This window comes from Lichenostomus cassidix, unplaced genomic scaffold (assembly GCF_008360975.1).
Source record: "Lichenostomus cassidix isolate B80296 unplaced genomic scaffold, HeHo_3.0 HiC_scaffold_664, whole genome shotgun sequence".
NCBI classification, from domain to species: domain Eukaryota; kingdom Metazoa; phylum Chordata; class Aves; order Passeriformes; family Meliphagidae; genus Lichenostomus; species Lichenostomus cassidix.
The window spans coordinates 4,466-28,461 of record NW_028147922.1 but is presented as its reverse complement, the minus strand read 5'-3'; the positions used below and the strand labels follow the sequence as shown (position 1 = coordinate 28,461).

General features: G+C 49.6%; 1 protein-coding gene across 1 annotated transcript; it reads left to right on the top strand.

Annotated features, from left to right (window-relative positions):
* The first annotated feature begins 255 nt into the window (after positions 1-255).
* On the top strand, positions 256-20,419 carry LOC146420545 (suppressor of cytokine signaling 7-like). The gene is made up of 10 exons (XM_085048144.1): positions 256-1,178; positions 5,981-6,045; positions 8,154-8,258; positions 9,466-9,561; positions 10,743-10,873; positions 12,725-12,893; positions 15,188-15,316; positions 16,880-17,015; positions 18,338-18,529; positions 20,262-20,419. Exons 1-9 carry the CDS (start codon positions 346-348, stop codon positions 18,504-18,506), a joined length of 1,833 nt encoding a protein of 610 aa, XP_084904270.1. The 5' UTR covers positions 256-345; the 3' UTR covers positions 18,507-18,529; positions 20,262-20,419.
* Positions 20,420-23,996: the final 3,577 nt, after the last annotated feature.

Genomic DNA, 23,996 nt, shown 5'->3' with positions numbered 1-23,996 from the left:
GGTGGGTGAGGGAGCTCGCGGCGGTTCCCGGTGCCCGGTGCGCGTCCCGCCGCATGTCCCCGCGTGTCCCCGCGTGTCTCCGCGTGTCCCCGCGTGTCCCCGCGCCCCTCCACGTGCGGCCGGGGGGCTCGGGGGCGCGGCCTGCGCACCGGGGCGGGACCACAGCCACCGGGAGAGGCGGGACCGGCGCCGGGGGGCGCGGCCAGCGGCGGAAGCGCGGGGGCGGGGCGGCGGCGGCGGCGGAGTGGGGGGGGGCGCCGCGGCCGTGCGAGGGCGGCGGCGGCGGCCGCCGGTCCCGGTGCGGTGCCGGTGCCGCTCCCCGCGGGCCATGCGGCGGCCGTAGCCATGCAGCGCGACGGGGATGCGGCGGCGGCCGCCGCGGCCTCGTACCGGGTGCTCAGCCGGCTGCTGGGCTATGGCACCGGGCCGGAGGCGGGCGCGGCGGGCGGTGCCGGTACCGGTACCGGCGCGGCGGGCGCGGCGGGCGCGGGGCGGCTGGCGGGGGTCGGCCCGGCGCTGCGCAGCCCGCGGCCGCAGCTGATGGTTTTCCGCAACGCGGCGGCCGACGCTCGGCCCGGCGAGGAGTGCGGCCCGGCGGCGGCGGCGGCGGCGGGCGGGGGGGTCCCGGGGGGCGGCGGGGCCGAGCTGTGCCCGCGGCACCGCTGCGCGCTGGAGCCCAAGGCGGCGGCGGCGGCGGCGGGCTGGGGAGCGGCGGCGCAGAGCGGGCTGGAGCTGCAGCTGGCGGCGCTGGGGCTGCGCCCGCCGGGGCTGGGGGCGAAGGGGGCGGCGGGCGCGGCGGGAACCCCCTGCCCGTGCCTCGGGCCGCCCGCCGGCGAGGAGACCAGCGACGCGCTGCTGGTGCTCGAGGCGCTGGAGCCCGACGAGGGCGGCAGCGGCTCCGAGGACGAGCAGGGATCCCCCGGGCGCGGAGCCGCCCGAGCCCCCGGCAGAGCGGCGACCCCCGGCCCCGCACCGCCGCCCGCAGCCCCCGCGGGCACCGGCACCGCTACCGGCACCGGCGGCAGGAAGGGCTCGCTCCGCATCCGCCTCAGCCGCCTCTTCCGCACCAAGAGTTGCAGCGGCGGCTCGGCCACCGGGGACGCCGCCAGCGCCGCCGCCTCGGCCGGCAGCCTCACGGATGTGTGCGGGGCCCGCGGCCGGGAGCAGGAGCCGGGCAGGTACGGCGGCACCGGGAGCACCGGGGATGCGGCGGGGACACCGGGGATGCTCTGGGGACATCGGGGATGCGCTGGGGACACTGGGGATGCGGTGGGGGCACCGGGGATGCGCTGGGGACACCGGAGATGCGGTGGGGACACCGGAGGCACCGGGGATGCGCTGGGGACATCGGGCGTGCGGTGGGGACACCGGGGATGCGCTGGGGACACCGGGGGTACCGGGGACACCGGGGATGCGCTGGGGACACCGGGCAGTGTCCCCATGCCCCGGGGGTGACGCGGCGCCGCTCTGCGATGCTCTCCCGGAGGCACCGGAGCATCCCGGAGCGGCTGCCGAGGCCTCGGTGCTCTCCCGGCTGGAGCAGCCGATCCAGGCCTGCATCCTTCTCCCGGAAAATCCTCGGGAGAAGGACCGGGAGCAGGGCTTGGAGCTTCCCTGGAGATCAGGAACCCCGAGGAGCACATTTTGCTCCCCAAATTCCTGGCAGGAATTTGGTTATCCGGGTGAGGTTTGGGCTCTGCTCTCCGGGGATGAGGGATGGGGTGACTCCGGTTGTGCCCAGGGGAGGTTTAGGTTGGATTTTTAGGGGAAAAAATTGGATTTTTGGGAGGATTTATCCGTGGGGAAGGTGGCTGGGCACTGGGAGAGTGGTGTCCCCATCCCTGGAAGCGTCCGGGATGCATGGATGTGACACTTGGGGACATGGCTTGGTGGCAATTGGCAATTCTGGTGGCACTTGGGGACATGGCTTGGTGGCAATTGGCATTTCTGGTGGCACTTGGGGACGTGGCTTGGTGGCAGTTCTTGGTGGCAATTCTGGACTCGCCGATCTCGGAGGGTTTTTCTGGATTTTGTGATTCCATGACTGAGGTGACAGCTGCAGGAATCGCTGTCCCCTCTGGTGACACTGCTGTCCCCAAGGGACACATTCCCTGTCACCTCCTGCCTGCTGCAGGATGGTCTCCCGAGGTTCTGGTGGTTCTGGTGGTTCTGCTTTTGCTCCTCAGCTCTTCCACGCAGGAGGAATCATTGGGACGAGGTGACAAATCCCGGGATTTCCTGGTGTGGGACACCACTGTCCCTCCTGCTCCTCATCCCTGTCCCATCCTGCTGCTCCAGTGTCCCTGCTGAAACCACTTCCCACAACATTCCCACCCCAAATCTCTCCAGCTCCGAGTTTTGGGAATTACTGGGATGGTTTTGGTGTCACCCCACAGCCTGTGGGGTTCACAAACCTCCAGGGATTTGGGGTGTGGAGCAGCAGGAAGTCTTTCCTCCAGGCTGGAGCTGCTGGCCTGGGGTCAGGTGTGACCTGGCGTTTGGGGGCAGAGCCCTCAGGGGCTGAAATGACCCCAAAACGACCCCAAAATGATCCCAAAATGATCCCAAAATGAGCTCTGCTTCAAAGCAGGGGTGAGGCAGGAGCTGGCAGCTCCCAGCCCTGCGGCTGGGCAGGTGGTGAGGCTTCTCTGGAGCTTCTGAGGAACCTCCTGGAGCTCCTGAGGAACCTCCCTGGAGCTCCTGAGGAACCTCCTGGAGCTCCTGAGGAACCTCCGTGGAGCTCCTGAGGAACCTCCCTGGAGCTCCTGAGGAGCTTCTCTGGAGCTCCTGAGGAACCTCCCTGGAGCTCCTGAGGAACCTCCCTGGAGCTCCTGAGGAACCTCCCTGGAGCTCCTGAGGAACCTTCCTGGAGCTCCTGAGGAACCTCTCTGGAGCTCCTGAGGAACCTTCCTGGAGCTCCTGAGGAACCTCTCTGGAGCTCCTGAGGAACTTCCCTGGAGTTCCTGAGGAACCTCTCTGGGCATGTGGCGAGCTGGAGCAACCTTGAGTGGTGGCTTCTGCCCCAAAAATGGCTCAGAGGGTCCCAAAAATGCCTCAAAAGGCCCCAAACGAGGTGTCTGGAAGGACAGAAGGCTTTGCTGGTGGGTCTTCCTGTGGTCTGGGAGTTTGGTGGTCACTGTGATGGTCATTTTGGTGGTCCCTTTGATGGTCAGTGTGATGATCATTTTGATGGTCACTTTGGTGGGACAGTCCCTTTGGTGGTGACTTTGGTGACTTTGGTGGGGTGGTCCCTTTGGTGGTCACTGTGATGGTCACTGTTATGGTCACTTTGGTGGTGACTTTGGTGGGACGGTCCCTTAGGTGGTCACTTTGATGGCCACGGTGGCCACTTTGGTGGTCATTGTCGTTGTGATGGTCATTTTGATGGTAACTTTGGTGGGTTAATCCCTTTGGTGGTCACTGTGATGGTCATTTTGATGGTCACTTTGGTGAGACGGTCCCTTTGGTGGCCATTTTGATAGTCATGGTGGCCACTTTGGTGGTCATTGTGATGGTCGTTTTGATGGTGACTTTGGTGGGACGGTCCCTTTGGTGGTCACTTTGGTGGGATGGTCCCTTTGATAGTCACTTTGGTCATGGTGGCCACTTTGGTCATTGTCATTGTGATGGTCATTTTGATGGTGACTTTGGTGGATTAGTCCCTATGGTGGCCACTTTGATGGTCATGGTGGCCACTTTGGTGGTCATTGTCATTGTGATGGTCACTTTGATGGTCACTTTGATGGTCACTTTGGCGGGATGGTCCTTTTGGTGGCCACTTTGGTGGTCATTGTGATGGTCACTTTGGCGGGATGGTCCTTTTGGTGGCCACTTTGGTGGTCATTGTGATGGTCACTTTGGTGGTGACTTTGGTGGGTTAGTCCCTTTGGTGGTCACTTTGATGGTCACTTTGGTGGTGACTTTGGTGGGTTAGTCCCTTTGGTGGTCACTTTGATGGTCACTTCAGTGGTGACTTTGGTGAGACGGTCCCTTTGGTGGCCACTTTGATGGTCACGGTGGCCACTTTGGTGGTCATTGTGATGGTCACTTTGATGGTGACTTTGGTGGGAAGGTCCCTTTGGTGGTCACTTTGGTGGTCATTGTGATTGTGATGGTAATTTTGGTGGGATGGTCCCTTTGGTGGCCACTTTGATGGTCATGGTGGCCACTTTGGTGGTCATTGTCATTGTGATGGTCACTTTGATGGTGACTTTGGCGGGATGGTCCTTTTGGTGGTCACTTTGGTGGTCACTTTGGGGGTGACATTGGTGGGATGGTGCCTTTGGTGGCCACTTCGATGGTCACGGTGGCCACTTTGGTGGTCACTGTGATGGTCATTTTGGTGGTGACTTTGGTGGGGTGGTTCCTTTGGTGGTTCCTTTGGTGGTTCCTTTGGTGGTCACTTTGGTGGGATGGTCCCTTTTGTGGCCACTTCAATGGTCACAGTGGCCACTTTGGTGGTCATTGTCATTGTGATGGTCATTTTGATGGTGACTTTGGTGGTTCCTTTGATGGTCACTTTGATGGTGACTTTGATGATCACTTTGGTGGTGACGTTGGTGGGACAGTCCCTTTCATGGCCACTTTGATAGTCATGGTGGCCACTTTAGTGGCCATTGTGATGGTCACTTTGGTGGTGACGTTGGTGGTATGGTCCCTTTGGTGGTCACTTTGATGGTCACGGTGGCCACTTTGGTGATCAGTGTGATGGTCACTTTGATGGTGACTTTGGTGGGACAGTCCCTTTGGTGGTCACTTTGATGGTCACTTTGATGGTGATGTTGGTGGGATATCCCCTTTGGTGGTCACTTTGATGGTCACGGTGGCCACGTTGGTGGTCATTGTCATTGTGATGGTCACTTTGATGGTAACTTTGGTGGGTTAGTCCCTTTGGTGGTCACTTTGATGGTCACTGTGATGGTCATTTTGGTGGTGACTTTGGTGGGGTGGTTCCTTTGGTGGTTCCTTTGGTGGTCACTTTGGTGGGATGGTCCCTTTGGTGGCCACTTCAATGGTCACAGTGGCCACTTTGGTGGTCATTGTCATTGTGATGGTCATTTTGATGGTGACTTTGGTCGTCCCTTTGGTGGTCACTTTGATGGTGACTTTGATGGTCACTTTGGTGGTGACGTTGGTGGGACGGTCCCTTTCATGGCCACTTTGAGAGTCATGGTGGCCACTTTAGTGGTCATTGTGACGGTCCCTTTGGTGGCCACTTTGATGGTCACAGTGGCCACTTTGGTGGTCATTGTGATGGTCGCTTTGATGGTGACTTTGGTGGGACGGTCCCTTTGGTGGTCACTTTGATGGTGACGTTGGTGGGATGGTCCCTTTGGTGGTCACTGTGATGGTCATTGTGACTGTGATGGTAATTTTAGTGGGATGGTCCCTTTGGTGGCCACTTTGATGGTCACGGTGGCCACTTTGGTGGTCATTGTCATTGTGATGGTCACTTTGATGGTGACGTTGGTGGGATGGTCCCTTTGGTGGTCACTTTGGTGGTCACAGTGGCCACTTTGGTGATCAGTGTGATGGTCACTTTGATGTTGACTTTGGTGGGACAGTCCCTTTGGTGGTCACTTTGATGGTCACTTTGATGGTGATGTTGGTGGGATGGTCCCTTTGGTTGCCACTTTGATGGTCACGGTGGCCACTTTGGTGGTCATTGTCATTGTGATGGTCATTTTGATGGTCACTTTGGCGGGACGGTCCTTTTGGTGGTCACTTCAATGGTCACTTCGGTGGTCACTTCCCATGCAGCTCCTTGCCCTAATTAGACATTTCCCCATTTTCCCATTATTTCCCCATTTTCCCATTATTTCCCCATTTTCCCATTATTTCCCCATTTTCCCATTATTTTCCCATTTTCCCCATTTTCTCCCATTAATTCCCCATTAATTCCCCATTATTTCCCCATTATTTCCCCATTATTTATTTCCCCATTTTTCCCATTTCCCCATTTTTCCCATTTTTTTCCCAGGAAACACAGACTGACGAGAACCCAAAGTGCCTTTTCCCCAGTGGTGTTCAGCCCGCTGTTCACAGGTGAGCTTTGGGGGAAATTTGGGGTTTTTTGGGAAAAATCTTTGGGTTTTGGGGAAATTTGGGTTTTTTTTGGGGAAAAACCTGTGGGGTTTGGGGTTTTTTTGGGAAAAATCTTTGGGTTTTGGGGAAATTTGGGGTTTTTTGGGGAAAAAATCTTTGGGTTTTGGGGAAATTTGGGTTTTTTTTGGGGAAAAATCTTTGGGTTTTGGGGAAAAACCTTTGGGTTTGGGGGAAATTTGGGGTTTTTTTGGGGAAAAATCTTTGGGTTTTGGGGGGTTTTGGGGAAAAACCTTTGGGTTTGGGGGAAATTTGGGGTTTTTGGGGAAAAATCTTTGGGTTTTGGGGGAAAAACCTTTGGGTTTGGGGGAAATTTGGGGGTTTTGGGGGAAAATCTTTGAGTTTTGGGAAAATTTGGGGTTTTGGGGGAAAATCTTTGGTTTTGGGGAAATTTGGGGGTTTGGGGGGAAAAATCTTGGGTTTTGGGGAAATTTGGGGTTTTGGGGGAAAAATCTTTGGGTTTTGGGGAAAAACCTTTGGGTTTTGGGGAAATTTGGGGTTTTTTTGGGGAAAATCTTTGGGATTTGGCTTTTTTTGGGAAAAAATCTTTGTGTTTTGGGGAAATTTGGGGGTTTTGGGGGAAAAATCTTTGGGTTTTGGGGGAAAAATCTTTGGGTTTTGGGGAAAATTGGGATTTTTTTGGGGAAAAATCTTTGGGTTTTGGGAAAATTTGGGGTTTTTGGGGAAAATCTTTGGGTTTTGGGGAAATTTGGAGGTTTTTGGGGAAAATCTTTGGGTTTTGGGGAAATTTGAGGTTTTTTTGGGGGGGAATTTTGCTTTCGTGGGATATGGGAATTCCTGGGATGTGGGAATTCCTGGAATATTGGGATTCTTGGGATTTGGGGATTTCTGGGATAAGGGAGTTCCTGGGATATGGAAGTTCCTGGGAAGTTTCCCATTATTTTTTCCCATTATTTTTTCCCATTATTTTTTCCCATTATTTTTTCCCATTATTTTTCCCCATTATTTTTTCCCATTATTTTTTCCCATTATTTTTCCCCATTATTTTTTCCCCATGTTTTTTCCCTTGTTTTTTCCTTGTTTTTTTCCTCGTTTTTTCCCATTTCCCCCCAATTTTTTCCCATTATTTTTTCCCATTATTTTTTCCCATTATTTTTGTATCATTTTTCCCCATCATTTTTTCCCATTTTTCCCGTTTTTTCCCATTTTCCCCATATTTTTTCCCATTTTTCCCATTATTTTTCCCCATCATTTATTCCTATTTTCCCCCCCATTTTCCCCCATTTTCCCCCATTTTTCCCCCCATTTTTCCCATTATTTTTTCCCATTATTTTTTCCCATTATTTTTTCCCATTATTTTTTCCCATTATTTTTTCCCATTATTTTTTCCCATTATTTTTTCCCATTATTTTTTCCCATTATTTTTTCCCATTATTTTTCCCCATTATTTATTTTCCCCATTTTTCCCCATTTTCCCCATTATTTTTTGCATCATTTTTCCCCATCATTTTTTCCCATTTTTCCCGTTTTTTCCCATTTTCCCCATATTTTTTCCCATTTTTCCCATTATTTTTCCCCATCATTTTTTCCTATTTTCCCCCCCATTTCCCCCCATTTTTCCCCTATTTTCCCCCCAATTTTTCCCATTATTTCCCATTATCTTTCCCCATTATTTTTCCCCATTATTTTTCCCCATTATTTTTCCCCATTATTTTTCCCCATTATTTTTCCCCATTATTTTTCCCCATTTTTTCTCCATATTTTCCCCATTTTTTCCACCATTATTTTCCCAATTTTTCCCTCATTTTTTTATTTTTCCGCCTTTTTTCCCCATAGTTTCCACTATTTTTCCCCTTTTTTTCCTCATTTTTTCCCCATTTTTTCCCTTTTTTTGCCATTTCCCCCCATTTTTTTCCCATTTTTTCCCATTATTCCCATTATTTTTTCCCATTTTCCCCCAATTTTTCCCCATTTTTTCCCATAATTTTTTCCCATTTTTTCCCATTTCCCCCCCAATTTTTTCCCATTATTTCCCATCATTTTTCCCATCACTTTTCCCCATTTTTCCCATTATTTTTCCCGTTTCCCAGGTGAGACAGTGTCGCTGGTGGATGTGGACATTTCCCAGCCTGGGCTCAGCTCTCCTCACCCCCCGACTCCCCCACCGCCGCCCCGCCGCAGCCTCAGCCTGCTCGGTACTGCCGGGGTGGGAATTCTGGGAATTGGCCTGGGAATTGGCCTGGAATTGTTCTGGGAATGGTCATGGGAATTGGCCTGGGTTAATCTGGGAATTGTCCTGGATAATCTGGGAATTGTCCTGGGAATGGGCCTGGGAATTGTCATGGGAATTGGCCTGGGAATTGTCCTGGGAATTGTCATGGGAATTGTCCTGGGAATTGGCCTGGGAATTATTTTGGATCCTCTAGGAATTGTTCTGGGTTCCTGGGGATTGTTCTGGATATCCTGGGAATTGTCCTGGGAGTTGTCCTGGAATTGTTCTGGGAATTGTTGTGGGAATTGTTCTGGATATCCTGGGAATTGTCCTGGGAATGGGCCTGGGAATTGTCATGGGAATTGTCCTGGGAATGGGCCTGGGAATTGTCCTGGGAATTGTCCTGGGATAATCTGGGAATTGTCCTGGGAATGGTCCTGGGAATGGTCCTGGATATCCTGGGGATTGTTCTGGATATCATGGGAATTGTCCTGGGAATTCTGGGAATTGTCCTGGGAATTATTCTGGGAATTGTCCTGGATAATCTGGGAATTGTCCTGGGAATTGTTCTGGGAATTGTTTTGGATCATCTGGGAATCTCCCTGGGAATTATCCTGGATCCTCTGGGATTTATTCTGGATCATCTGGGATTTATCCTGAATATCCTGGGAATTGTCCTGGGAATTATCCTGGGTCCCTGGGAATCACCTGGATCCCTGGGAATAGTTCTGGATATCCTGGGAATTGTCCTGGATGTCCTGGGAATTCTTCTGGGAATTCTTCTGGATCCCATGGGAATTGTCCTGGATCCTCTGGGAGTTATCCTGGATTCCCTGGGAATTGTTCTGGACAATCTGGGAATTTTTCTGGGTCCATGGGAATTGTCCTGGGAATTATCCTGGATCCCCTGGGAATTGTCCTGGATACTCTGGGAATTGTTCTGGAAAAGGCCAAAATCCCCCTTAATTTTGCTAAAAAAAGCCAAAATCCCCTTTAATTTTGCTAAAAAAAGCCAAAATCCCCCAGAATTTTGCCAAAAAAAGCCAAAATCCCCCAGAATTTTGCCAGCAAAGCCATCCCCACCCCAGAAATCCCCAAAAACCACAAACACTCCTCTGGGAATCTTCCCCATTCCCTTTCCCAATCCGTTTTCCCGTTTTTTTCAGCTTTTCCCTGTTTTTCTCTCCTAGATGACATCAGTGGCACTCTGCCTGTCCTGGTGGCTCCGATGGGATCTTCCCTGCAGTCCTTCCCTCTGCCGCCTCCTCCTCCTCCCCACGCCCCAGGTCAGCTTCTCCAAGGGTTTTTTTTGGGGAATTTTGGGGTTTTTTTGGGGAATTTGGGTTTTTTGGGGGAATTTCCTGCTCTGCTCTTAAGTCTTTTCCCTCTTGGAAACTGTTTTTCTGGGGTTTTCCTGCTCTTCTCCAAGTTTTTCCCTCCTGGAATCTGCAATTTTTTGGGGTTTTCTTCTTCTGTGCCAAGGTTTTCCTCCCCTGGAATCTGTGCTTTTTTGGGGGAATTTCCTGCTCTACTCCAGGGCTTTTCCCTCCTGGAATCTGTTTTTTTGTGGAATTTCCTGCTCTTCTCCAAGGCTTTTCCTTCCTGTAGTTCAGTTTTCAAGGAATTTGTGCTTTTTTGGGGTTTTCCTGCTCTGCTCCAAGCTTTTTCATCCTGGAATCTGTATTTTTTTGGGAATTTCCCACTCCTCTCCAAGGTTTTTCCCTCCTAGAATCTGCAATTTTTTGGGGTTTTTCTGCTCTGCTCTAAGGCTTTTCCCTCCTAGAGTTTGTGCTTTTTTGGGGGAATTTCCTGCTCTTCTCTCTGTGGGTGACAGTGACAATGACACTGACCTCAGGTTGTCTCTGTGGGTGACAGTGACAGCGACCCTGGGCTGTCTCTCTGTGTGACAATGACAGTGACAGTGACACTGACTTCAGGCTGTCTTTCTCTGTATGACAGTGACAGTGACTCTGTAGGTGACAGTGACAGTGACCCTGGGCTGTCTCTGTGGGTGACAGTGACAATGACAGTGTGACAATGACACTGACCCTGTCTCTCTCTCTGGGTGACAATGACAGTGACATTGACCCCGGGCTGTCTCTCTGTGTGACGGTGACAGTGACAATGACAGTGACCCTGGGCTGTCTCTGTGGGTGACAATGACAGTGACACTGACCCCAGGCTGTCTCTCTCTGTATGACAATGACCCCAGGCTGTCTCTGTGGGTGACAGTGACAGTGTGACAGTGTGACAGTGTGACAGTGTGACAGTGACAGTGTGACAGTGTGACAATGACAGTGTGACAGTGACAGTGACAATGACAATGACAGTGTGACAATGACACTGACCCTCTCTCTGGGTGACAATGACAGTGTGACAATGACACTGACCCTCTCTCTCTCTGGGTGACAATGACAGTGACAGTGACAATGACAATGACATTAATCCTGTCTCTCTCTCCCCACAGACGCCTTCCCCCGGCTGTCCCCGCTGCGTCCCCCCGATGTCCCCGGCCAGCCACCCCCTGGTCACCTGCAGTGTCCCCTGGGCCGCGCTGACCCCAGCAGCTTCGCCGCCAGCCTGCGCGAGCTCGAGAAGGTGTGGGGCTGGAAGTGCACCTGGTTTTGGGGTGAAAAATCCTGATTTTGGGGTGAAAAATCCCAGTTTGGGGTGAAAGCTCCTGGTTTGGGGTGAAAAATCCTGGTTTTGGGGTGAAACGTCCTGATTTGGGGTGAAAAATCCTGGTTTTGGGGTGAAAAATCCTGGGTTTGGGGTGAAACATCCTGGTTTGGGGTGAAAAATGCTGGATTTGGGGTGAAAAATCCTGTTTTTGGGGTGAAACATCCCGGTTTGGGGTGAAACATCCTGGTTTTGGGGTGAAAAATCCCTGTTTGGGGTGAAAAATCCTGGTTTTGGGTGAAAAATCCTGGGTTTGGGGTGAAAAATCCCTGTTTGGGGTTTGGGGTGAAATCTCTCTGTTTGGGATTTGGGGTGAAACCTCCTGGTTTGGGGTGAAACCTCCTGGTTTTGGGGTGCAAAATCCCTGTTTGGGGTGAAAAATGCTGGTTTTGGGGTGAAACATCCCTGTTTGGGGTGAAAAATGCTGGTTTTGGGGTGAAACCTGCTGGTTTTGGGGTGAAAAATCCCTGTTTGGGGTGAAAAATGCTGGTTTGGGGTGAAAAATCCTGGTTTTGGGGTGAAAAAATCCCTGTTTGGGGTGAAAAATCCTGATTTGGGGTGAAAAATCCTGGTTTTGGGGTGAAAAATGCTGGTTTTGGGGTGAAACATCCTGGTTTGGGGTGAAACCTGCTGGTTTGGGGTGAAACTTCACTGGTTTGGGGTGAAAAATGCTGGTTTTGGAGTGAAAAATGCTGGTTTTGGGGTGAAAAATGCTGGTTTTGGGGTGAAAAATGCTGGTTTTGGGGTGAAAAATCCTGATTTGGGGTGAAAAATCCTGATTTGGGGTGAAAAAATCCCTGTTTGGGGTGAAAAATCCTGATTTGGGGTGAAAAATCCTGGTTTTGGGGTGAAAAATGCTGGTTTTGGGGTGAAACATCCTGGTTTGGGGTGAAACATCCTGGTTTGGGGTGAAACATCCTGGTTTGGGGTGAAACATCCTGGTTTGGGGTGAAACATCCTGGTTTGGGGTGAAACATCCTGGTTTGGGGTGAAACATCCTGGTTTTGGGGTGAAAAATCCTGGTTTTGGGGTGAAAAATCCTGGTTTGGGGTGAAACATCCTGGTTTGGGGTGAAACCTGCCTGGTTTGGGGTGAAATCATCAAAAATTCCCAAAAATTCCCAAAAATTCCCAAAAATCCTCAAAAAAATCCTCAAAAATAAAAAAAAAATCCCCAAAAAATCCCAAAAAATCCCCCAAAAAATCCTAAAAAATCCCCAAAAAAAAATCCCCAAAAAATCCCCAAAAACTCCTCAAAAAATCCCAAAAAATCCCAAAAAAATCCCTAAAAATCAAAAAAAAATCCCCAAAAAATCCAAAAAAAATCAAAAAAAAAAATCCCAAAAATAAAAAATCCCAAAAACTCCCCAAAAATTCCTCAAAATCCCCAAAATCCACAAAATCCCCAAAAATCCCCAAAATCCTCTAAAAATCATGAAAATCCTTCAAAATCCTCCAAAATCCTCAAAAATAAAGAAAAATCCCAAAACCTCCCAAAAACCCCAAAATTAAAAACTCAACCCCTAAAATCCGCTAAAAAATCCTCAAAAATCCTCCTAAAAATCCTCAAAAAATCCTCCAAAAATAAAAATTTCAAAAACCCCCAAAACCCCAAAGAAACCCCCAAACCCCCAAAATCCCCCCAAAATCCAAAACCCCCCAAAAAATCCCCAAAAAAAACCCCAAAAAATCCCCAAAACCCCCCCAAAATCCCCCAAAAATCCTCAAAACCCCCCAAAAAACCCCACTGTGCAATCCCCCCATCCCGCAGTGCGGCTGGTACTGGGGCCCCATGAACTGGGAGGATGCCGAGATGAAGCTGAAGGGGAAGGCGGACGGATCGTTCCTGGTGCGCGACAGTTCCGACCCGCGCTACATCCTGAGCCTGAGCTTCAGATCCCAGGGCATCACCCACCACACCCGCATGGAGCACTACCGCGGTGAGATACCGGGGTTTGGGGGATTTGGGGTTATTGGGATTTGGGGATAGCTTCAGGTCGCAGGGCATCACCCACCACACCTGCATGGAGCACTACCACGGTGAGTTAGTGGGATTTGGGGTTATTGGGATTTGGGGTTAGTGGGATATGGGAGTTCACACCCGCATGGAGCACTACCGCGGTGAGATACCGGGGTTTGGGGTTAGTGGGATTTGGGGATATTGGGATTTGGGGATAGCTTCTGATCGCGGGCATCACCCACCACACCCGCATGGAGCACTACCGCGGTGAGATATCGGGATTTGGGGTTATTGGGATTTGGGGTTACTGGGATATGGGGATTATTGGGATATAGAAGTTCCTGGGATCTGGGGATTCCCAGGATTTGGGGTTAGTGGGATATGGGAGTTCACACCTGCATGGAGCACTACCGCGGTGAGATACCGGGGTTTGGGGATTGGGATTTGGGGTTACTGGGATTTGAGTTATTGGGATGTGGGGTTATTGGGATTTGGGTTAGTGGGATATGGGGTTATTGGGATTTGGGGTTACTGGGATGTGGGGTTAGCTTCTGATCGCGAGCATTACCCACCACACCCGCATGGAGCACTACCGCGGTGAGATACCGGGGTTGGGGGATTGGGGTTTGGGGTTATTGGGATGTGGGGATAGCTTCAGATCGCAGGGCATCACCCACCACACCCGCATGGAGCACTACCGCGGTGAGATATCGGGGTTTGGGGATTGGGATTTGGGGTTAGTGGGATTTGGGGTTATTGGGATTGGGGTTACGGGGATATGGGGATTATCAGGATATAGGAGTTCCTGGGATCTGGGGATTCCCAGGATTTGGGGTTACTGGGATATGGGAGTTCACACCCGCATGGAGCACTACCGCCGTGAGTTATTAGACTTTGGGTTATTGGGGTGTGGGGTTATTGGGATTTGGATTTATTGGGATTTGGGGTTAGTGGGATACGGGAGTTCACACACGCATGGAGCACTACCACGATGAGCCCAGAGTGGGGTACTGGGATTTGGGGTTACTGGGATGTGGGGTTATTGGGATTTGGGGTTATTGGGATTTGGGGATAGCTTCAGGTCGCAGGGCATCACCCACCACACCCGCATGGAGCACTACTGCGGTGAGATATCGGGGTTATTGGGATTTGGGGTTATTGGGATTGGGGTTACGGGGATATGGGGATTATCAGGATATAGGAGTTCCCGGGATTTGGGGTTACTGGGATATGGGAGTTCTCACCCGCATGGGGCACTACTGCGGTGAGTTAGTGGGATTTGGGTTAGTGGTATGTGGGGTTAGTGGGATTTGGCGTTATTGGGATATGGTGATTATTGGGATATAGAAGTTCCTGGGATTTGGGGTTAGTGGGATTTGGGGTTATTGGGATATGGGAGTTCACACCCGCATGGAGCACTACCACGGTGAGTTATTGGGATTGGGGGATTGGGATGTGGGGTTATTGGGATTTGGGGTTATTGGGATTTGGGGATAGCTTCAGGTCGCAGGGCATCACCCACCACACCTGCATGGAGCACTACCGCGGTGAGATATCGGCATTTGGGGTTAGTGGGATTTGGGGTTATTGGGATATGAGGATTATCAGGATATAGGAGTTCCTGGGATTTGGGGTTACTGGGATATGGGAGTTCACACCCGCATGGAGCAGTACCGTGGTGAGATATTGGGATGTGGGTTAGTGGGATTTGGGGTTAGTGGGATTTGGGGTTATTGGGATGTGGGGATAGCTTCAGGTCACAGGGCATCACCCACCACACCCGCATGGAGCACTACCGCGGTGAGATACCAGGGTTTGGGGATTGGGATTTGGGGTTATTGGGATTTGGGGTTACTGGGATATGGGAGTTCACACCCGCATGGAGCACTACCGCGGTGAGATACCGGGGTTGGGGGATTGGGATTTGGGGTTATTGGGATTTGGGGTTATTGGGAGTGGGGTTATTGGGATTTGGGGTTACTGGGATATGGGGTTACTGGGATATGGGAGTTCACACCCGTATGGAACACTACCGCAGTGAGTTATTGGGATTGGGGTTAGTGGGATTGGGATTATTGGGGTTTGGGGTTATTGGGATTTGGGGTTATTGGGATACGGGAGTTCACACCCGCATGGAGCACTTCCTCAAAAATCCCCAAAAAATCCCCAAAAAACCTCAAAAATCCCCTAAAAAATCCCCCAAAATCCTCCAAAAATCCCCCAAAAATTCCCCAAAAACCCCTGGACTAACCAGCCCCCCTCTGTGCCTCTCAGGGACGTTCAGCCTGTGGTGTCACCCCAAGTTCGAGGACCGCTGCCAGTCGGTGGTGGAGTTCATCAAGAGAGCGATCATGCACTCCAAGAACGGCAAATTCCTCTACTTCCTGCGCTCCAGGGTGCCTGGTGAGACTGGGGATGAGGGGATTTTCTGGGAATATTTTTTTTTTTGGGAATGGTTTTATGGGATTTTTTTTTTTCCTTAGAATGTTATTTTTTTTCTAGGATTTTTTTTTTCTGGGAATTTTTTTTTCCTGAGAATTTTTTTTTTCCTGGAAATGTTTGGGTTTTTTTTTTTTCTTTTGTTTTTCTGGGAATGTTTGTTTTTTTTTCTAGGAATGGTGTTTTGTTTTTTCTGGGAATGGTTGGGTTTATTTCCTGGGAATGGTTGGTTTTTTTTCTGGGAGTGGTGTTGGTTTTTTTTTCTGGGATCAGTGCTGCTCTGTCCTGACAATCAGAGATTTGGGTGATTTTGGGGCTCTTCCATTCCATTCCCAACCCAAACCCAAACTATTGCGTGATTCCGTAATTCCCATGGATCCCAGCCTTGGAAGGCTCTTCCATTCCATTTCTAACCCAAAACCCGAACCATTCCATGATTCCATAATCCCATTCCATTCCATTCCCATCCCAAACCATTCCATGATTCCATATCCCAGCCTTTTCCATCCCATTCCATCCCATCCCATTCCATTCCATTCCCAACCCAAACCATTCCATGATTCCATAATCCCAGCCTTTTCCATTCCATTCCCATTCCCATTCCATTCCCATCCTAAGCCATTCCATGATTCCATAATCCCTACAGATCCCAGCCTTTGAAGCTCTTCCAACCCAAAGCACTCCATTCCATCCCCAGCCCAAACCATTCCTTGAATCCTTAATCCCTGTGGATCCCAGCCTTTTCCATTCCATTCCATTCCATTCCATTCAATTCCATTCCATTCCATTCCAATCCCAGCCTTTTCCATCCCATTCCATTCCATGATTCCATAATCCCAGCCTTTTCCATTCCAATCCCAGCCTTTTCCATTCCATTCCCATTCCATTCCCAATCCAAACCATTCCATGATTCCATAATCCCCATGGATCCCATTCCATTCCCATTCCATTCCGTTCCATCCCATCCCATTCCATTCCGTTCCATTCCCATCCCAAACCATTCCACAATTCCATAATCCCTATGGATCCCATTCCATTCCATCCTATTCCCATTTCATTCCCATCCCATTCCCAATCCAAACCATTCCATGATTCCATTATCCCAGCCTTTTCCATTCCATTCCATCCCATTCCATTCCATTCCATCCCATTCCATTCCATCCCATTCCATTCCATTCCATTCCATTCCATTCCCATCCCATCCCATCCCATCCCAAACCATTCCATGATTCATAAACCCATTCCATTCCATTCTATTCCATTCCATTCTATTCCATCCCATTCCCAATCCAAACCATTCCATGATTCCATAATCCCTATGGATCCCATCCCCATTCCCATTCCCATCCCATCCCATTCCCATCCCATCCCATCCCCATCCCACCATTCCACAAATCCCTACAGATCCCCACCATCCCATCCTCCTGCAGCTCTCCTCTCTCCCCTCACCACCCTTTCCCTCCGGAATTTTCCTCCCTTCCCAGCACCATCCTGACCCCCAAATTCCCGTTTTTTTCTCCCAAAAAGGTCTCCCTCCCACGCCGGTGCAGCTGCTCTATCCGGTGTCCAGGTTCAGCAACGTCAAATCCCTGCAGCACCTCTGCCGCTTCCGCATCCGGCAGCTCGTCAGGATCGACCACATTCCCGAGCTGCCGCTGCCCAAGTGAGTCCTGGGGTGGATCCAGGGGGAATTCCAGGGGGAATTCCCTGGAATGGATACCAGGGGGGAATCGCAGGGATGAATCCCAAGGGGGAATCCAAGGGGGGAATTCCAGGGGTGAATTCCAGGGATGAAGCCTGGAGGGAATTCCCAGGAATGAATTCCAGGGATGGATCCAGGGGGAATTGCAGGGGGAAATTCCAGGGATGGATCCCAGGGGGGAATTCCCAGGGGGAATTTCAGGGGGATTCTAGGGGTGAATCCCATGGATGGATCCCAGGGGGAATTCCCAGTGGCGAATCCCAGGGGTGATTCTCAGGGGTGAATCCCACAATCCCAGGGGTGAATCCCAAGGGGAGATCCAGGGGGAATTTCCAGGGATGGATCCCAGGGGGGAATTCCAGGGGGGAATCTCAGGGGTGAATCCCAAGGAGGAATCCAAGGGGGGAATCCCAGGGGGGAATCCAAGGGGAATTCCAGGAATGGATCCCAGGAGGGAATTCCAGGGATGGATCCGGGGGCAATTCTGGGGGAGAATTCCAGGGGGAGTTCCTGGAATGGATCGCTGAGGGAATTCCCAGGGATGGATCCCAGGGGGAAATCCCACAAGTGAATCCCAATGGTGAATCCCAGGGGGAAATTTCCAGGGATGAATTCCCAGGGTGAATCCACAGAAATGGATCCCAGGGGGAATTCCAGGGGTTGAATTCCAGGGGTTGAATTCCAGGGGTGAAGTCCAGGGATGGATCCCAGCATTTTCCCAGCTCTTCCTGGCATTTTCCCAGCTCTTCCCAGTGTTTTCCCATCCCTTCCCGCTGTTTTCCTGGTGTTCTCCCAGCTCTTCCCGGCGTTTTCCTGGCATTTTCCCATCTCTTCCCGGCATTTTCCCATCTCTTCCCAGTATTTTCCTGGCATTTTCCTGGCGTATTCCCATCTCTTCCCGCTGTTTTCCAGGCGTTCTCCCATCTCTTCCTGCTGTTTTCCTGGCATTTTCCTGGCATTTTCCCATCTCTTCCTGGCTCTTCCTGGCATTTTCCTGGCATTTTCCCATCTCTTCCTGGTGTTTTCCCTGCATTTTCCCAGCTCTTCCTGGTGTCTTCCCGGCATTCTCCCAGCTCTTCCCGCTGTTTTCCCATCTCTTCCCGTGTTTTCCCGGCATTCTCCCACCTCTTCCCGGTGTTTTCCAGGTGTTTCCCCATCTCTTCCCATCTCTTCCCGCTGTTTTCCCGGCATTTTCCCGGCATTTTCCGATCTCTTCCCGCTGTTTTCCTGGCATTTTCCCGGCGTTTTCCCATCTCTTCCCACCTCTTCCCGCTGTTTTCCAGGCCGCTGATCTCCTACATCCGCAAGTTCTACTACTACGACCCGCAGGAGGAGGTTTACCTGTCGCTCAAGGAGGCTCAGCTGCTCTCCCGGCACAACCCGGAGCCGGGATCGCCCGCCGAATCCTCGGCGGGATCGTCCGCCGAATCCTCCACCGAATCCTCCACGTAGCCGAGCTGCCGGCGGCGCTGACGGTGAGGGAGTGTTGGGAATGGTTGGGGAATGGTCTGGGAATGATCTGGGATGGTTTGGGATCATCTGGGATTGTCTGGGATCATCTGGGATTGTCTGGGAATGGTTTGGGAATGGTTGAGAATGGTCTGGGATCATCTGGGATTGTCTGGGAATGGTTGAGAATGGTCTGGGAATGATCTGGGATGGTCTGGGAATGGTCTGGGATGGTCTGGGATCATCTGGGATTGTCTGGGAATGGTTGGGAATGGTCTGGGATTTTTTGGGATCATCTGGGATTGTCTGGGATCATCTGGGATTGTCTGGGAATGGTTTGGGAATGGTTGAGAATGGTCTGGGAACGGTTTGGGATTGTTTGGAATGGTCTGGGAATGGTTTGGAATGGTCTGGGAATGGTTGGGAATGGTCTGGGATGGTTTGGGAATGGTCTGGGATTTTTTGGGATCATCTGGGATTGTCTGAGAATGGTTTGGGAATGGTCTGGGATGGTTTGGGAATAGTCTGGGATTTTTTGGGATCATCTGGGATTGTCTGGAATGGGTCCGGGATGGTCTGGGAATGGTTGGGAATGTTCTGGGATCAATTGGGAATGTTCTGGAATGGTCTAGGATGGTCTGGGATTGTTTGGGATCATCTGGGATTGTCTGAGAATGGTTTGGGAATGGTCTGGGATGGTCTGGGATTTTTTGGGATCGTCTGGGATGGTCTGGGAATGGTTTGGGAATGGTCTGGGATCAACTGGGAATGTTCTGGAATGGTTTGGGAATGGTCTGGGATTGTTTGGAATGGTCTGGGATCAGCTGGGAATGGTCTGGGAATGGTTGGGAATGGTCTGGGATGGACTGGGAATGGTCTGGAATGGTCTGGGATCGTCTGGAATAGTCTGGGATGGTCTGGGAATGGTTTGACATGGTCTGGGAATGGTCTGGGAATTCCCCAAGAATGGCCTGGGAATGGTCCAGGAATTTTTGAGAATGGTCTGAGAAGAATGGTTTGGGAATGGTCCAGGAATGGTCTGGAAATGGTCTGGAAATGGTTTGGGATCAACTGGGAATGTTCTGGAATAGTCTGGGAATGGTCTGGGATGGTCTGGGAAATGTTCAGGAATGATGTGGGAAAGATGGTTTGAGAATGCCCTGGAGGAGCCCTGGCTGCTCCCTCTGGGGACTTTCATCATTCCCAGCTTTCTTTGGGAATGGGAAACAAGATTCCATGGTTTTCCCCCATTCCCAACTTCCCACGGAAACGGGGAACAAAGCTTCCTGTCCTTGTTCCCCTTGGGAATGGGAACAAGATTTCCTGGTTTTCCACCATTCCCAAACTTCCTTTGGAATGGAAAACAAAGCTTCCTGATCTTTTCCCATTTCCATCTTTCCATGGAAAGGGCAACAAGATTCCATGGTTTTCCACCATTCTCAGTTTTCTTCGGGAATGGGAACAAGATTGGCCTCTCCTCATTCCCAAAGTTTCTTGGGAATGGGGAAAAAAATCTTCCCATCCTTTTTCCCATTCCCAAACTTTCTCTGGAATAGAAAACAAAGCTTCCCGTCCTTATCCTATTCCCAGTTTTCCATGGAAAGGGGAACAGGTTTTCCAGCTTTCCTTGGGAAAGGAAATAAGATTTCCTGGTCTTTTCCCATTCCCAGTTTTCCTCGGGAATGGCGACAAGATCCCGTGCCATTCCAAGCTCTCCCATCCCATCTCATCGCCATTCCCTGCTTTTATTCCCGGCAGGAATTCGCTGTTGCCCTCCAGCCTGGCGCGGCGGGGAGGAGGAGGAGGAGGAGGAAGAGGCAGAATTCCCGCAGAATTCCCGCAGAATTCCCGCAGAATTCCTGCTCTTTTCTCCGGAGGAGAAGGCCTGGCATTCCCGAGGAGCCCAGCAGAGCAGGATCAGCTCCCAGAAAAACCGGGAATTCCGGGAAAAACGGGAATTCCGGCGCCGCGGGATCCTGGCGGAACAAAGAATGTCACGGCACTGTTGTTGTTGTTTGTTGTTGTTATTCCCAAGTTTTCCTGGAAGTTTTCCGTTTGGATGTCTTTGGAATTATTATTTTTTTTTAATATATTTTGATTTTTGGCGGAAAAAAATTGGATTTTTTCATCCCTGCCTCGGGAATTGCGAGGTGGAGAGGGAGGGAAGGTCTGGATTTTTTTTTGGGAATTTTTTTTCCGGGAAGATTCTCCGTCGATCCGAGGATGGATGTGGCAAGGCTGGGATGCTCGCCGGGGAGGGAGAAACATCTGGGAAAAATCGGCGGGAAGAACATCTGGGATGAACATCTGGAAAAAAACTCCTGGGAATGAATCTCTGGGAAAAATCGGCAGGAAAAACCTTTGGGATAAACATCTGGAATAAAACTCCTGGGAAAAACTTCTGGGATGAACATCTGGAATAACTTCTGGGAATAATCTCTGGGAAAAACATCTGGGATGAACATCTGGGATAACTTCTGGAAAAAACTCCTGGGAATAAATCTCTGGGAATAAATCTCTGGGAAAAACATCTGGAAAAACTTCTGGGATAAACTTCTGGGAAAAACCATCTGGGGAAAACCTCTGGATGAACATCTGGAAAAAACTCCTGGGAATAAATCTCTGGGATAAACATCTGGGAAAAACATCTGGAATAACTTCTGGGAAAAACATCTGGAAAAAATATCTGCGAAAAACATCTGGAAAAACCTCTGGGAATAATCTCTGGAAAAACTTCTGGGAAAAATCTCCGGGAAAAATTTCCAGGAAAAACCTTTGGGAAAAACCTCCAGGAAGAATTTCCAGGAAAAACCTCCAGGAAAAATTTCCAGGAAAAACCTCTGGGAATAATTTCTGGGAAAACTTCTGGGAAAAACCTCCAGGAAAAACTTCCAGGAAAAAACTTCCAGGAAAAACCTCTGGGAATAATTTCTGGGAAAACTTCTGGGAAAAACTTCTGGGATAAACCTCCGGGAAAAACTTCCAGGAAAACCTCCAGGAAAAACTTCCAGGAAAAACCTCTGGGAATAATCTCTGGGAAAAACCTCTGGGAATAACCTCTGGGAAGTGCAGAACTCCAAGCAGCTTCCCAAAATTTGGGAAAAGAGCTCCAAATCCCTTGGAAAATCCTGAAAAAAGTCTGGAGCTAAGGAAAGAAGGAAAAACTTGGAATTCTGTGGGAATGGTCGGTGCTGCGGTAGAATTCCCGGAAAAAAAAATCCTGGAAAGGTGGAAAAGTGGGAAAAATTCCTGAACTGCAGGTTGGGAATTCCCAGCTGATTCCAGAATTTGGGAATGGAGAGATTTTCCCTTTGGAATGCTGAGGATTTTCCCGGGAATTTCCCTCGGGAATGGAAAATCCGGGAGAGTTGATTCCTCTTTTCCCTGTTTGTTTTTTTGGGGGGCAGAAAATTCCTTCCAAAATCCCTAATTCCTTCCCAATCTTTGGGAATTCCGTGGTGGAGATTCCAGCCAGGCTGGGAATTCCGGAAAATTCCAGAGATTTTTTGAGAATTCCAGAGAATTCTGGAAAATTCCAGAGATTTTGGAGCATTCTGGGAAATGCTGGAGAATTCCAGAGATTCCAGAGAATTCTGGAAAATTCTAGAGAATTCCAGAGAATTTTTAAGAATTCCAGAGCATTCCAGAGAATTCTGGAAAATTCTAGAGAATTCCAGAGAATTTTTGAGAATTCCAGAGCATTCCAGAGAATTCTGGAAAATTCTAGAGAATTCCAGAGATTTCAGAGAATTCCAGAGAATTTTTGAGAATTCCAGAGAATTTTTGAAAATTCCAGAGATTCCAGAAAACTTTGGAGAATTCCGGAAAATTCCAGAGAATTATGGAGAATTCTGGAAAATTCTGGAGAATTACAGAGAATTCCGGAAAATTCCAGAGAATTCCAGAGATTTCTGGAGAATTCCAGAGAATTTCAGAGAATTCCGGAAAATTCTGGAGAATTTCGGAGAATTCTGGAAAATTCCGGAGAATTCCAGAGAATTCCAAGGAATCCTGCTGGATCTGGGAATCCCAAAATTTGGCTAATCCCTGTCCCAGAATTCCACGATTTTCATAGAAAAAATTCCCTTTTTTTGCCACAAAAGGTGCTACAAATTCCTGGGATTTTTTTGGGGGAAAAAAATTCCCAATCCTTGTAAAAAAATTCCAGTTTTTTTTTCCAGGTGGAACTGAGCTTGGAAATCCATGGAAATACCTCATCCTTCCCAAAAAAATCTGGGAAAAGGATTTGGGGGATGATGGATTTTTGGGAATTTGAGTCCTTGAGGTCCTTTGGAATTTTGGGAATTTTGGGATTTGTTCACTTTTCCAAATCCTCTTGGATTTTTGGGAATTCTGGGATTTTTTTCCATATTTCCAAATCCTCTTGAATATTTGGGAATGGAGGAATTTTTCCACATTTCCAAATCCTCTTGGATTTTTGAGAATGGAGGAATTTTTCCCAAATCACTTTGGATTTTTGGGAATTCTGGGATTTTTCCACATTTCCAAATCCCATTGGATTTTTGGGAATGATGGAATTTTTCCACTTTCCCAAATCACTTTGGATTTTTGGGAATTGAGAGATTTTTCCACATTTCCAAATCCTGTCATTTTTTGGGAATGGAGGAATTTTTCCATCTTCCCAAATCACTTTGGATTTTTGGGAATTCTGGGATTTTTTCCATATTTCCAAATCCTCTTGAATATTTGGGAATGGAGGAATTTTTCCATATTTCCCAAATCCTTTTGGATTTTTTGAGAATGGAGGAATTTTTCCCAAATCCTTTTGGATTTTTTGAGAATGGAGGAATTTTTCCCAAATCACTTTGGATTTTTGGGAATTCTGGGATTTTTCCATATTTCCCAAATGCCTTTGGATTTTTGGGAATGGAGGAATTTTTCCATTTTCCCAAATCCTGTAGTTTTTTGGGGAATTAGGGGAATTTTTCCATTTTCCCAAATCCCTTTGGATTTTTTGGGAATGAGGGATTTATCCCATCACTCCTCCCTGCTCCTCCAGAGCATTTTGGGATCATTTGTGATCCCAAAAACTCCACCCTGAGGAGATCCTGATCCCAAAAAATCCACCCTGAGGAGATCCCAATCCCCAAAAATCCACCCTAGGGAATTTCCAATCCCAAAAAATTCACTTTGGGAACTCCCAATCCCCAAAAATCCATCCTGGGGAATTCCCAATCCCAAAAATCCATCCTGGGGTGTCTCAGTCCCTAAAAATTTTGGGATTTTTATCCTCCCAGTGCCTAAAAAATCCATCCTGGGGAGATCCCAGTGTTCCCACTGACCCCAAAATTCAATTTTGGGAATCTCCCAATCCCCAAAAATCCATCCTGGGGGATCTCAATCCCTAAAAATTTTAGGATTTTTCTCTTCCCAGTCCCCAAAAATCCATCCTGGAGAGATCCCAGTGTTTCCACTGACCCCAAAATTTAATTTTGGGAATTCCCAATCCCCAAAAATCCGTCCTGGGGTGTC